General features: G+C 42.1%; 3 protein-coding genes across 3 annotated transcripts; all 3 read left to right on the forward strand.

The window, feature by feature from the left end:
* Positions 1-266: 266 nt before the first annotated feature.
* Positions 267-2,131, forward strand: srp9 (signal recognition particle 9). Its single transcript, XM_080048332.1, has 3 exons — positions 267-427; positions 567-635; positions 1,637-2,131. The coding sequence occupies exons 1-3, from the start codon at positions 356-358 to the stop codon at positions 1,754-1,756; spliced, it is 261 nt and encodes an 86-aa protein (XP_079904458.1). The 5' UTR covers positions 267-355; the 3' UTR covers positions 1,757-2,131.
* A 1,299-nt stretch (positions 2,132-3,430) lies between these two features.
* Positions 3,431-10,583, forward strand: ephx1 (epoxide hydrolase 1, microsomal (xenobiotic)). The gene is made up of 9 exons (XM_080047612.1): positions 3,431-3,526; positions 4,795-5,045; positions 5,440-5,620; positions 5,932-6,150; positions 6,869-6,998; positions 7,122-7,336; positions 7,812-7,920; positions 8,272-8,394; positions 8,867-10,583. Exons 2-9 carry the CDS (start codon positions 4,863-4,865, stop codon positions 9,069-9,071), a joined length of 1,365 nt encoding a protein of 454 aa, XP_079903738.1. The 5' UTR covers positions 3,431-3,526; positions 4,795-4,862; the 3' UTR covers positions 9,072-10,583.
* A 1,566-nt stretch (positions 10,584-12,149) lies between these two features.
* Positions 12,150-14,235, forward strand: tcf23 (transcription factor 23; the record flags this gene model as incomplete). Its single annotated transcript, XM_080047497.1, has 4 exons — positions 12,150-12,320; positions 12,742-12,894; positions 13,308-13,472; positions 14,098-14,235. 4 exons carry the CDS (start codon positions 12,150-12,152, stop codon positions 14,233-14,235), a joined length of 627 nt encoding a protein of 208 aa, XP_079903623.1.
* Between the last annotated feature and the right edge of the window lie 302 nt (positions 14,236-14,537).

Here is a 14,537-nt window from a genome sequence, read left to right on the forward strand (position 1 = left end):
CAAGAGTGGCTTGGCGGTTAATTTAATTTTAATTAATTAATTATTATTGTTGTATTCTTTCTATTTATTATGTACTTTATTTTACTGCATAGATGTTTGTGTATTGTCATGCTTTTAGTATTCTTCTTCTAAAGAGTTAATAAAGAAATGGTTAAATGTGACTAAATAGCAGAGATGTTGCAAGTTATATTTACCGTGCCATTGTTGTGAAACAATAACCCGGAAGTGGCTTCACCATCTCGTTGATCCTGATTGGCTGTGTTCACGCTGATGTGGTGTTCCCGAAGTTAGCATAGCTGGTGTGCCGATACTAAACAGATTGTCTGGTAGAACAGTAACTTTAGATTTCAAAATAATGCCTTACTTTCAGACCTGGGAGGAGTTCGCCCGCGCAGCAGAAAAACTCTATCTGACAGATCCCATGAAGGTGAAAACACGCTGTTTATTATGTCATTTAGCATGCTAACTGGGTAGCCTGCTAGCTCGTTAGCCACGTTAATGTGCCAACTGATTTTTTTCCCCTCTTCTCAACTTTCGATTCTAATATTCACTTGTTGTGTTTGCAGGCCAGAGTGGTTCTAAAATACAGACACTGCGACGGCAACCTGTGCATAAAAGTGACCGACAACGCCGTGGTAAGTGACACGAGGATATAATGTTTTAATTGGACTGTTGGTGTTACATGCAAATGAGTGGTGGTTATGTTTACACTGGAGACCTCTGAAACCTTTTCTGGCTAACGAACAGTACTGCTTCTAAGCTTTTTTTTTTGAGTATGTCACTTGGTTTTAGTTTGGCTAGGAAGACTGGCGTTGAAACTGAGGATACCAATGATCTGTAATGTCAGTGCTGCTCGTCACAAAGCAGTGCAAGTGTGTCTACAGACACAGTGGCAGCTCTGTGAGGATAGATAGATAGATAGATATGATGGTAAATAAAACCTTGGTTTGATAGATGAGTTTCAATTTTACTATCACATCACTATGGTTCTAGTAAAGGAAGGGGATTTACGATGCAATAAGATGACTTCAATATCTGTACCCACGTTTAGTGCCAATCCATCTGGTACATGTAGAGAGATTTCTCTGGAAATCATGAGAAAGATTTGGCCGGCCAGCATGTTCACACATCGCTTGCTCCCTTATCTAGGCAACATTAATGATTAACTAATAGTTCATGTCAATCCATCTCATAGTTGTAATTATGGTTCTCCAATCACATCACAGCACTGTATGTATCAAGATTAACATGTCATTGGGTTCATTCATGACATTTTGATGTGACTTAGCTGGAAAAGCACAGAGGCAGCTAATTACGTTAATTTCCCTTTGCCAGCAGCCACTCACTGATGTTTTAACCAACACTAGTCATGCTGTTATATGATACAATTCCATGTTAAACCTTATTCAAACAGACATACTTGTAATGTGTGCTGAAAACAACATCTAGGGCTTCACTTGCTAAAAAAAAGAGAGGAAAACTTATAGTGAAACGGGTCAAACTAATAAAAACAAATGGCACCACTTCTATAGTCTATATAACATTATGTTTGGTGTGCAATCAAAATGATTGTGTCACCTTAGTTGGATGTAACAGTAGCTTCCATTGCCCTCACACTGTCTTCTGTCCCCCGCAGTGTTTACAGTACAAGACGGACCAGGCCCAGGACGTCAAGAAGATTGAGAAGCTCCATGGGAAACTGATGAGACTCATGGTGTCCAAGGAGACGCACAGTGGTTCAATGGAGACGGACTAAAATGTTCCAGAAGGGATCAAGCCTTCTGGAACATTCCAGGACTGAGTTCAGTGAACACCATAGATATAATATACGTATATATGTCTATGAGTGAACACACACAGGAGGTTGTTAAAAGGCACAGTACCATCGGAGTGCGCTGTGGAGTCGGTCATAAAGAGGGATTGATGTGGAAGCCTACACTCATCTAATACTGTCAGAGATGTGACGCATATATACTGTATATATTTTATTCTCTCAGGATTTTTATTTTTTTTTTATGATACTTTTTAGTAGTTAATTAAAGATCCCATTATCCTGCTTTTTTTTTTTTTTTTTTTGCCAGGCATTTTGATCACATCCCTGATGGTATTATTAATATAAAGTAAAAGGTTGTGTAGGCTGCTGGGGGGGGGGGGGGGTTTATGAAACGTGGCGAGAATGAGGGGTTGGGGGAATGTGGGACAAAATGGTCCCGAAAAAAAAGTACAAATCCGCTGCTGCCTGTGTAAGCGGCGTTGGCTCTTTGATTTCTTAAGAGGAGCTTGCATTTAGTTTCAGTTTTAAAGGGGGCGAAAAAGGACGGCAAAGTGAAGACGTTGCATGTCTTTTTCAGTACACATCACAAAGTAGCTGGATGTTGGATTCCATTTCAGCACAGCGGTTGCTTTTCATTTTGTTTGTCCTCATGGACTCGTGCCACGTGAACGAAGCAGGACCTTCTGTTATCCGTACGTCGGTGTGGAGAAACACACCATTTCTACAGAGAAAAGCCCCCACACCTCAATATGCCATCTCATCATCTGGGAATAATTGAGTTACATGTTCAATAAATGTTTATTTACCCCAGTACAAAACACTACCTGTCCTGCATTCTCTGTGTTCTAATGAATAAGCTCGGCATGTTGGGTCAAATATGGGGGGGGGGGGGATTTACGGTGTTCCTAGAAAGGAGAATTCAAATGGGGAAAAACATTATTCGGATGATCGTGCCCTAAACCATTTAATCTATACACTAATTGTGTGCACTTTCAAGAGATACTAGATATAATATTGTGCAGAAATAAGTTAGTAATGTTATCATGAACTTCTGTGGGTGAATATAAATGTAATGCTGTAGTTTGGAGTCACATAAATCAGACAAAACAAAAGATAGTATAAAAGGACAAAACCTGCAGTCAGTGTCAGCCAGTCGTCCTCCACAGAAGACTACATGTCCCATCATAAAAAAAGAGGAAAACTTATAGTGAAACGGGTCAAACTAAAGAAAAAATGGCACCACTTGTATAACATGTTTGGTGTGCAATCAAAATGATTGTACCATTTAATCTATACACTAATTGTGTGCACTTTCAAGAGATACCAGATATAATATTGTGCAGAAATAAGTTAGTCATGTTATCATGAACTTTTGTGGGTGAATATAAATATAATGCTGTAGTTTGGAGTTACATAAATCAGACAAAACATCAGCCAGTCGTCCTCCACAGAAGACTACATGTCCCATCATGCACCTCTGGTGTGTCCACACATTCAATTCCCAGGATAATTTTTTGTCCTCATGCACATATAATTACCTTTTATTATAATCTATGAAAATGACAAGCAGTACATGCGTATGGTCAGCTGGCTTAGTTTACAGCTAAATATTAAAGTGTGTAAGGTAAAGGAGAGAGGGTTCGCATCAGGTTTGGATGGAGAGGACAGGGGGCGGTGCTCAACGGGACCAGCCGACAGACAGCACAGACGACGGCGTCCAGGACCTTGCGTTTCGCGGTGGTACGAGAACAGGTAAAGCTGCTAAAAACCTTTTGAGTTCTGTTGAATTTTCTTTGTCAGTTGATTTTTTTAGACTGCGCCAGAGGCGACATGCATCTGCAGTGGTGACCACGTTCGCTTATTTTCAACCAAGTTAAAGTAAAGTTACAAGACGAACTTTGTACCACCTACCTACTTAATATATTGAGCTATACAAAGTATTACGTTAACTTGACCAAGTTCACTTCTAATGAGGGGACGTTTTGTGTTCGGTCGACTTATCTTCTTACTACGCAGCCTTAATAATGTTTTGTAGCCTACGTTAACTTATCGCTGTCTAGCTGTGATTTATGTCGCTGCTGGAGACGCATTAAGTTAACGGTTTCATGTCTATCACCTTAATAATAGCCAGTGTTTTGTTGTTGCTTGTTTATCAGAATAATAGCTTCGTCACTGGTTGTGTGTGTGTGTGTGTGTGTGTGTGTGTGTGTGTGTGTGTGTGTGTGTGTGTGTGTGTGTGTGTGTGTGTGTGTGTGTGTGTGTGTGTGTGTGTGTGTGTGTGTGTGTGTGTGTGTGTGTGTGTGTGTGTGTGTGTGTGTGTGTGTGTGTGTGTGTGTGTGTGTGTGTGTGTGTGTGTGTCCGTCTGTATATTGTTCCAGAAACGGGTCTAGCACACAGGTCGTTCAACCCCATTCACAGTGCTCTGTTTCAGGCTAGCATTACAAACTCATGCTAGGTGTCAGCTCCACCAGCTTTGTTGAGTGTGGGTCAGCGCTGTTCTTTACCTAATCCCGTCAGCTGGCCACTGCACCTAACACAACAACACTGACATCTTTGTTTGACTGCTCCCATAGTTCCCTCTGTGCCCCAGACTGACACCAGTGGCAATATAGTACTAGTCAGCATACTGGTCATGTTGAACTGGTGTTTCCTATGATTAGAACCCAGTTCATTCATATTTCCTGTGCAAATCATGTCTGTCATTTTACTCAATTTTTTTAGCCTTCAGTTGGCTTCAGTAAGACATGAAATGTTAATTTTGTCACTCTTGTTCATAATTAATTGTATTTTTCTCTATTATTTTGTCTATATCGGACATAATAGGTAGACTCCATTTAAAAAAAGTTTGAGGATTCTTTAAAGGTGCAATCATTATGTCATGTGGGTGGGACATTGTGAAAACAAATATGGCTTCCGTATATTGTGTAGGTTTAATGACGTGTTGGCCATCTAAAAAATGTGTTATTATCATGTCATTCTAATAAGATGATCTATTTCTTGTTACCATCTGTTCTACACAGCATACCAGTCGTCTATTACTCCATCCATCCATCCATCCATCCATATCCCTGCGCAGACTCGGGTCACCATGTTCACCGAGGTGCTTGTTGCCTTGGTGATTGGAGGGGTGATCTACTTCTTGGTTCAGCGGAGCAGGCAGCAGGTTCTGAAGACAGAGGACGGCTGGTGGGGGGCCGGAGCACAGCCCGATGGAGAGGAGGACGTATCCATCCGCCCCTTTACAGTCACCACCAGCGAAGAAGAGATGGAGGTTAGATTTGAAGAGTTAACTACTACAGTTTATCTAGCAAGTGCTGGAAAAGTCCTTGAACTTTACTCTGAAAAAAAAGCTGATTGAACCATTATAATAGCTTTGTATAGCACCTTTAAAAACAATATTTTACAAAGTGCTTTGACATAAGAAACATATAGGAGCAAGTACAAATCAAATACTGTACATACATGCAAATCAAAAACCACATATACAATAAGATAAATACACATACTCAAATATACACATGATGGTGAAAAGAGAAGAAAACTGGGCACCAAATACAACTCACCAAACGAGATTAAAAGGTGCGTGGGTAAAAGGACATTGAGGAAGAGAATAAAAATGAACATCTTGTGAGAGCTCCCACATATCTCCTGTCTCTTCCTGTCAGGACCTGTACAGGAGGATAGACCAGACTCGCCCGGTTCCCTCACTAGAGGACAGCCAGTTTAACTACGGCTTCAACTCCCACTACCTGCAGAAGGTCGTGTCCTATTGGAGGAACGACTTTGACTGGAGGAGACAAGTCGACAAAATCAACCAGTACCCGCACTACAAGACACGCATAGAAGGTGAGGCTGCACTGCTGACTCAATCCCACAGGAGATACTGTCCTACAGATGATCTAGCCAATGTCATCTTTGCATAAGTCCCAAGCAAGTTTTGATTCTGGAGAACGCTTGTTACCAAAATTACCTTTAGTCAAAATCAGTGAATATCTCCTCAAGATCCTCTACCGGTCCATAATTTATGTTGGCCTCTGACCACATGCATTAATGTTTTTCTACCATACTAAATAACAGTAAAGTATGGGTATTGGAACGCAGGCAATACCCATATCCATATCTCCATACCTCTGACCTCTTGTGCCTCTTCCACCCAGGCATCGATGTCCATTACCTGCATGTGAAGCCCCAGAATGTTCCGGAGGGAGCGACTGTTGTTCCTCTGATCATGGTGCACGGCTGGCCCGGTTCCTTCTATGAGTTCTACGGGCTGATCCCTCTGCTGACAGAACCTTCTGGCCCAGAGGACATAGTGTTTGAGGTGGTGTGTCCCTCCATACCCGGGTACGGTTTCTCTGAAGCACCGCATAAGAAAGGTGAGCATTCATCGCGGAGTTTGGAAAAATAAAAATGACAGATTTGGGATCAACTTCGATATTGTCAGGATTGTACCAAAATGGCAGGCCAGAACCCAAGAGCACGACAACAAACAGTTCAGGTATAGCAACAAAGTTTAATGAGGAATCAAACCAGGTAGCGAGGCAACAAGTCCAAGAGGGGCAGGCAAAGGGATAATCCAGGATCCAAAAAAGGATGGGTCAAAACACGAATAGGCAGGCAGGTAAACAGGCAGGAATTCAGAATTGGCTGGAGAGCAATGTAACACAAAGACAATCTGGCAGGGAACTGAGGGAATGAACCGGTATATATACTGTGGGGCTAATAGCTGATGGGGAGCAGGTGAGTGTGGTTAGGCCAGGTGGAAGTAATCAGCAGGGAGTGCAGAGCAGGGGGGAGTGGCCGGGTCTGAAATGACAAGAGAGTTAATATGGGAACAGACAAGTGACAAAAAACTAAATTGTGGCTGAAGTAGTGACAGATATGGTGTTGTAGAATACTCAAAAGTTTTTCTTGCTTTTTTCAAGAACTAATACAATGAATTACAAGATGATTCTTAAGAACCCTTTTGGTTAATACTTAAGATTCCTGACTGTAAAATACTCCTGAAAGATATATCATTTCTATGTGTACCACGGTGTAATAACTGAAAATAAAGTAAAACAGATAGTAAAATAAGTGTGTGTTTGTGAACAGGTTTCAATTCAGTTTGCGCGGCACACATCTTCCTCAAACTGATGAGGCGTTTGGGCTTCCAGCAGTTCTACGCTCACGGTGGAGACTGGGGCTGGCAGGTCACCACCAACATGGCTCAGCTGGAGCCCAAGTAAGACACACAAGAACAACAGCGATTTAAATACACCTATACGTTGACTGTATTCCTGCACACTGTGTTTGTCAATGCAATAATAACGTCTCACTACATCGCTTACATTGCTTCTTGCCTCAGAACAATCAAAGGGCTGCATGTGAACTTTGCCCCGCCCTCTAAGCCCGGCCTGTCCATGGCGCTGTCCATCATGCTCGGTCGGCGCTTCCCCAAGCTGTTTGGTTTCACTGAGGTAGACACTCAGCGTCTCTTCCCCTGTGTGGACAAACTGCTGGTGGAGTCCATCAAAGAGTCCGGCTACATGCACATCCAGGCCACCAAGCCTGACACTGCGGGTAAGGACCGGACCCTCCTTTTCAAATTCTAAGAGCCAACTGGACACTGGCTACATGTGTGGGTATGGCAGGCTGTCAGGAGTGCTTGCTTATCCTATAAAATATATGTGTCTCTGACTTGCTTCAGTATTGGTTTAAAAGGATTCATTAAATGCACAGTGTTGTTCGTGATTTGGGTGAACGGACATTTTAAAGCTATAGTGCATAACTTTTTCGTAATAAATGAATGTATGTTACATTCAAGCCATTGCCAACCTGGATGTACAGCAGAAGGTATTAAATCCATGAGCAATCACGGAAGGCTAACCTCATGTAGATCATGCGCCCACAGTTTTGTTGTAATTACTCAGAATTCCTCATGGGGGCGACAGAAGTTACACACTTTTGCTTTAAGGTCACAGAACAACACATGTACAATTATTTGAAATCAACAAACCCATGAATCAAATAGTTTGTGTCTGATTTTGCCCCTCAGGTCGAGGACTGAATGATTCTCCGGTGGGTCTGGCTGCTTACATTCTGGAGAAGTTCTCCACGTGGACAAGTCGCGACTTCAGGAACCTGGAAGACGGAGGAATCACCAGGTAAATACAACACAACAGAATGGAATACAATATGAGGGAGTCCATGCTGATAGTTGCCATTGCCACATCCCTTTCTTTATACTCTGGTATAAAGATATTGTATCAAAGGTTTTGCTTAAGATTTGTCCAAAGAACTAATCCAGAACAGATAGACAATATATTGATGGACAATGAGTTCCTACAGTGGCTAAAGCTCAGTGCCATCATTACAACACCATTGTCATCACTGAGACGTTTTGTGTGTGTGTGTGTGTGTGTGTGTGTGTGTGTGTGTGTGTGTGTGTGTGTGTGTGTGTGTGTGTGTGTGTGTGTGTGTGTGTGTGTGTGTGTGTGTGTGTGCGTGCCTTTCAGGAAGTTTTCTCTGGATGACCTGTTGACCAACGTGATGATCTATTGGACGTCTGGCTGCATCATCTCCTCCATGAGGTTCTACAAGGAAAACTTTGGCCAAGGCCTGGACGCGCCTCACGCCAAGTGAGTGACAACCACAGAGTTTTCATGTGACCAACTTGGTATCAAACTGATCCAGTGTTACGGTGCTTATAGAACAGATGTGGAAAGTAATGTATCTATTTGAACGACTGTACATGCTGCTCTTGGGCCGGCAGTTCCACATATAAACCTCTCATAGGAGTTAATGCAGTGTTTAATGATTAGTTATTAAGGTGCTCCTGAGTCAGTATTTTCCTATATTTGGTATGACTAGTGTGTTAATTATTTATTTTTTAATGTTGATATATATAGCAGCATATAAACCTTGCTAAACTCTAAATACTGAAAAAAATAAAAATGTCATTGGAGCCATCACAATGATGTTCAAATATTGCATCTTCATCATGTCAGTAGAGTTGGCGGGGCAGGGAGTATTGCTAGCTGCATGCATTAGCAGAACTCATATCATCCCTTTGTTAAAACAAAACGCTAACCCATTGTCGTCTCTTCCCAGGATACCAGTGTACGTCCCCACCGGGTTTGCCTCCTTCCCAGACGAGCTCATGCACAGCCCCGAGCTGTGGGTCAAACAGAAATACCACAAACTCCTCACCTACACGCCCATGGCCCGTGGCGGCCATTTTGCCGCCATGGAGGAGCCCCAGCTGATGGCCCAGGACATCCAGAACTTCACTAAGACGGTGGAGAAGAAGAAATAGAAGTTGAAGGAAGTCAAAGTGGAGCATGGAAGAGTTAGTGAGATTAGTGATACTGAAGTAAGCACAGTGGTTCTCTATGAGCTGGAATCAATAATATAGTGTTTCTTTATTAGGGGAATTCCTAATATGTCTTATAATAGCTCTGGACTTTTCTGAAATCTCAAACTTTTTACACGTTTTTCATGAACAATATACTGCTCGTTTGCAGCTTTAAAAGCTATAGTGCGTAAATTTTTCGTATAAATGAATGTCGGTTATTGTCAAATGAGTTGACACAAAGCTGAAGAAACACCTAAGAAATGTTTCAGTTGTTGATTCTACTGCTATGAAAAAGCCTGGACGTCTACAGCAGAAGGTATTAAATCCATGCGCGATCACAGAAGATGCGGTTGTAGATGCGGCGACAGTGTTGCTGTAATTACTCAGCATTCCTTGCAGGGGCGACAAAAGTTATGCACTAAAGCTTTAAAAAATACACGTCTTACATGAAATATATACTGCATGTTTGCAGCCTTAAGCACTACGCTGAGGACTTTCAAAGTTGCAATAGCCCAATAGTGAATATAAAAAACAGTGGGCTGAAAAGGGCTGCGAGCTGCTTTGCTGTGGGCTTGACCAGCAGTCACTAACACATTCCCAGCTGCACCTGTCAGTCAGTGCAGTGTTAAGTAAAAGTATTTTGCGTTCATTCCTTCTCCCGCTGCTCTCTTCAAAGAGCTCCTCTGCCTGGTAGTGTAACGCTCCACAGAGCAGCTGCAGATGGGAGGGCAGGAGGCCGCATGTTGTTATTGTGTTGACGGCCCGGACAAGGTGCCAGGCATTCCTCCTACTGATAACATGAAATACTATCTACTACTCAAGCCACAACCATGCTGCCATGTTATTGCCTTAAATATCTGAATTATTATTAATTTTATTGTTTTTTTCCCCCTTCAAACTTGTTCAAAACTAAATGAAGTAGTTTAGCACTTAAATGAAGTTGTATATTTGTATTGTATTACACAGTTTAATACATAGTTATCAACAGCACACTACTGCTGCTACAACCACAGTTGCCTGTGATTTAGTTACGTTATGTCTCATTGAATTGATTTGCTACGCAGACTATAAGCGCTGGTTACTCATATTGATATAAAGTGTGTGTTTGCAGAGCTTTGAAGTGGAATGAAGGTTTTTGATATGAAGTACTTACGGTAGATACTGTATATAGCACTTAATAATTCAGGTTCAGGGGCATGATTGGTCCAAAGTCATGATCATGTTAAAGAAGTTTAATACTATGTTGAATGCTGTTTATTAAATGTTGCCTGAAATTGATTTACTTAAAGAATGAAATGAATTTAGTTTCATAAACAATCATTTACTGAGTATTAGTCACTAGAGATGTTTGATCAACTTTTGAAGTACTATTTTACACAATAATGCTTTTCTGTTTCAAGCTACGCAATGTAAAACAAATTGCAGTGTTTGCTTCCATTCCAACGTGACCCGATGCTCCTATTTGTGACCAAATAAAATGTAAACTTAGCCGTGTGTGCTGTCATAACTTTTCATCTGCATCCACTTTCAACCTGGGCTTTAGCATTCAACATCACTGCACATTTAAAACAAACATGCACAGATAACATAACAGTTGAGCACTTAACGGAGTACAATACAATGTGGATCTTCCTGTGTGACCACAGCCATGGTTCAAATTGATCTCAACTAGCTTTATTATAATTGTTTGCCTAGTTTTATTAGATGTTGTTAAAGGTGCAGTCAGTAATTTGGGAGAACGCTTGTTGTCAAAATAACTTTTTGTCAAAATCAGTGGATATCTATTCACTATCATCGTCAGCTATCATGCATGTGTTGAAAATATATACGGTGTTAATACACAGCTTAGGCTCTGTAAACGGGTATGTAAACAAAGTGGCTCGGACCGACCCATCATAGCTAGCAACAATGCTATCAATATACGACCTTGGGAATGGTACTCTGTCAAACTTTGATATTTCAATAAAACGATTCATGAAGTTTGACTGACAGCCACAGTACAATGAGATCCAGGACCGCCATTGTAGAGTACAATGGCGGCAGACAACCATAGTTGACATTTGGAGTGGGAAATCTGGGACCTGTAACAATAGATACATTATTATTTATTATTTATTAGTTATTAGTCCTCCCTGTGTGTCCAAAATGCTGTTTGTTATGTTCCGATATGTGTCACATTAGCGGTTTCACAAAATGGTAGTTAATGCAGCACAATGTCAATCAGACAGTTTGTTTTCATTCTGTCATAATGAGGTCGTTAAGATGGCTGTGAAATGCACTTCCTGTCTGTCTTTGGTAATGTTCAATGTCGCTCTGCCCCGAGCTTTTCCAATCCCACCCTTGTGCAGATGTTAGCAGAGCTTTTTGAGTTTCCCAAGCCCCCCCCCCCCCCCCCCCCCTCTGGTGCCCTGGCTCGGGACACCCTCCCAGTGCTGCACTCCCCCAGACAGGACTGCCTGCCTGCCTGCCTGCTCCTCTTGGCAGCCCACTGTCCAGGGGAGGATCAGGACGACCGGGCGGCCGAGATAAGGACCACATGAAGTTCCCTAACATTACCTCACCCGATAAGGAGACAAGCTAGAGAGAGAGAGAGAGAGAGACAGAGAGACTGGGAGGGATCCTCTGGATGGGATGGTGATGCACAGAGAGACAACTAGGGATTATGGGGTTTTCTCCAACAGTTTAGGGGTCTAGGGTGGTTAGGGGTGAGGCCTGGAAAGAAGCCTGGAGATGCTCAACAGAATGGTCCTCGGTAGCTACAGAAAATCACGACCAAAGAACGGGACGCTTCCGCTTTTCTTGAGATCCGACGAGTAATTTCAGCTGTTCTTGAGTCAGTTTTATTATTTTTTGGATCAGACTTTCAAGATGCCTTCAGATTGCAAAGATGACCTCAGACTGTGTTTCCTGTAGCTAGTGTATTTAAAAGAGTACTCGCTGGTGGATGATACTTTTACAACATTCTCCGACCGATGCAAACAGACTGAAAGAAAGAAAGCAAACTGATTTTTCTCAAGTCTTCTGGAGTCTGGATCATCCATGGCAGTGAATCCTCTGGAAGGTCTCATGTCGGTAGCAGCCAAACACCAGCTGGTCTGCCTGGGCTTCTCAGCGGAGCCACAGAGGCAGCCGACCTGCGCAGCCGGCGGGCCAGCTTCCCTTCACAGACACAGGCAGAGCATACGCAGCGGCCGCGAGCCCAGGAAGTGGGTGAGTCCAAAAGAGAAAAGTCCACTCTACCCTACTGACGCTCAAGCATCACCCTGATTCTAGCAATTAGTCATTCGGAGCAATCAGTGAGATAAGGCATGGGCGATTTCATGGGCGATTTTATTCGATTTCCAGTTACACCGCCGTTTGAAAAAGTCGAGGTTTTAAAACAACTATTATTTTTGGTCTTGCATAAGGTTATCGTACCGTCAGAATACCGGCCCAGTGGGATATGGTAGAACCTTCAATAATTAGGTCGTCCAATCAATCGATCCTTTGATGTTCCCTGATCAAGATTTTAAAAATAGAGTCGACTGAGCCTTTGAAATTGTTGCTCCAACAGGCCAGTTGGGTCTAATTTAATATATATATATATTTGTAATGTATTTATTACTTGTTCTAAACGTGCCCTCTGCTGTAGGTGCATTCTCTGTATGATTCCGGGTCAAACTCTGGTTCTGGTTGTGTGTCTTCGGTCCAGTCCAGGACACTGAGGGGTCAACACTCCCCAGAAAACGCAGCACGAGAGAGGAGCCGCGTACGCAACCTGAGACAGGCCTTCCACAGCCTGCAGGTAACACTACTGATGCTACATCTCCCACCATGTCACTGAGTGTACACACTGAAAACAAAGCTGTTGCTCTTCTTTAACTCTCATTGGCCCCGTAATATTAATGTTATAGAACCAATTATATATAATATTTAAGATTATATTTCCGGACTGGTTTACGCCTTCTCAAAAACGCATAGGAAAAAAAAGCTTGGACATCTGCCCTGCATCTTCATCCATAAATGTTTTGTTCAGTCAGCCAAATATGTGATTAAAAACAGAAACCGTTTTGAATGTCTCAAATGTTTTATTTGTTAGATTGGACAGTCCTTATGAAAAAAATTTGTATTATGTGCAAAATGATTTTAAATGTAGCACAGTTCAGTGTTGAGAGTCAGATGAGAGCCAGTCACAGCCTTGTCCTCCACTGTCCCCAGGCTGCTCTGCCCTCCGTCCCACCAGACACCAAACTGTCCAAACTGGATGTCCTGGTTCTGGCTACAAACTACATCGCTTACCTAACAGAGACCCTGGACCAGGGAGGGGCGCTCGCTGAACACACCCTGCCCTCCAGGCCTGATGGATATCTGCATCCGGTTAAGGTAAAGATAGCAACCAACTACGCACTGTTTCTCATACGGAGAGATTTATACTGACATTATAATATTCATCTACAGTCCTGTAAAGTATCACATTGTGGGCAGGGCCTCCACCAGAAAGATTAACTATTGACAGTCAATCACACATCATACGCCTGAAGACTGCCGTTAAACTGTGCTTTGTAATAAAGAGGAACACAATATAGCTCAGAAGTTATAATGTTGTTATATGGCTACTGAAAAAGCTATTTAGCTCTTTTTCCTAAACATATTCCTAGGTGATTATATGATCATAGCAGTCTACCCTTTAATCTGGATTATTGCCGTTGGAAATGACTTTACCTTGCCCTTGTGAAACTATCATATTGTTCCATTTATCTAGATGAGTTTTGACTAGTTTTTGAGTTCACCACTTTTTCTGTGTGCTTATCATATTATATTTTCTACTCTATATATATATATATATTTTTTTTTATCGTTCCTAATGCATCATGGGCCAGTGATAAACGCCATTTAGATTCTGATGTATGTCTTGCATATATCAGAACTGATAATAAAAAACTTAGACTTTGACTTATTAGCATGAAGAACCAACCCATGCATGCCCTGTGTGTGTGTCTCTCTACAGAAGTGGCCGATGCGTTCTCTGCTGTACTGTGGCGGCGTGGGGGATCTGCTATCAGGAGTCTCAGCCAATCAGATGGCTCCATCTGGACGGGACGGGACACACCCACTGTGCCCCGCCTTAGAGCAAGGCAGAGAGTGATAACACAACATGGGACTTTACTCCAGCGAAACAGCATTGACCAGCCATGTAGCTATAGCACTATGAACAGCAAAAGGCACAGAGGCCAGGGTCAAGTTGTGTTGGTTATTTTATTTCATTCTTTGATTCAAATACAGTTGTTTCCCTGCCATACACATAAATAAATAATATTAATAATAGATCAAATTTATATAGCGCTTTCCCCAGTGCTCAAAGACGCTTCACAATAGCAGCTAAATCATAAGAAACAAAAAAAGCTCAACATAACAAACAAACATACACACAAAAGGTACAGATACAGA

This window comes from Ammodytes marinus (genome assembly GCF_949987685.1).
Source record: "Ammodytes marinus genome assembly, chromosome: 19".
Taxonomy (NCBI): domain Eukaryota; kingdom Metazoa; phylum Chordata; class Actinopteri; order Uranoscopiformes; family Ammodytidae; genus Ammodytes; species Ammodytes marinus.

Coding starts and splice junctions, on each gene's coding strand:
- srp9 (XM_080048332.1), top strand. CDS start 356: ATGCCTTACTTTCAGACCTGGGAGGAGTTCGCCCGCGCAGCAGAAAAA. Junction 428..566: donor ATCTGACAGATCCCATGAAG/GTGAAAACACGC, acceptor TTGTGTTTGCAG/GCCAGAGTGGTTCTAAAATA. Junction 636..1,636: donor AAGTGACCGACAACGCCGTG/GTAAGTGACACG, acceptor TGTCCCCCGCAG/TGTTTACAGTACAAGACGGA.
- ephx1 (XM_080047612.1), top strand. CDS start 4,863: ATGTTCACCGAGGTGCTTGTTGCCTTGGTGATTGGAGGGGTGATCTAC. Junction 6,151..6,868: donor TGAAGCACCGCATAAGAAAG/GTGAGCATTCAT, acceptor GTTTGTGAACAG/GTTTCAATTCAGTTTGCGCG. Junction 7,337..7,811: donor CACCAAGCCTGACACTGCGG/GTAAGGACCGGA, acceptor TTTGCCCCTCAG/GTCGAGGACTGAATGATTCT.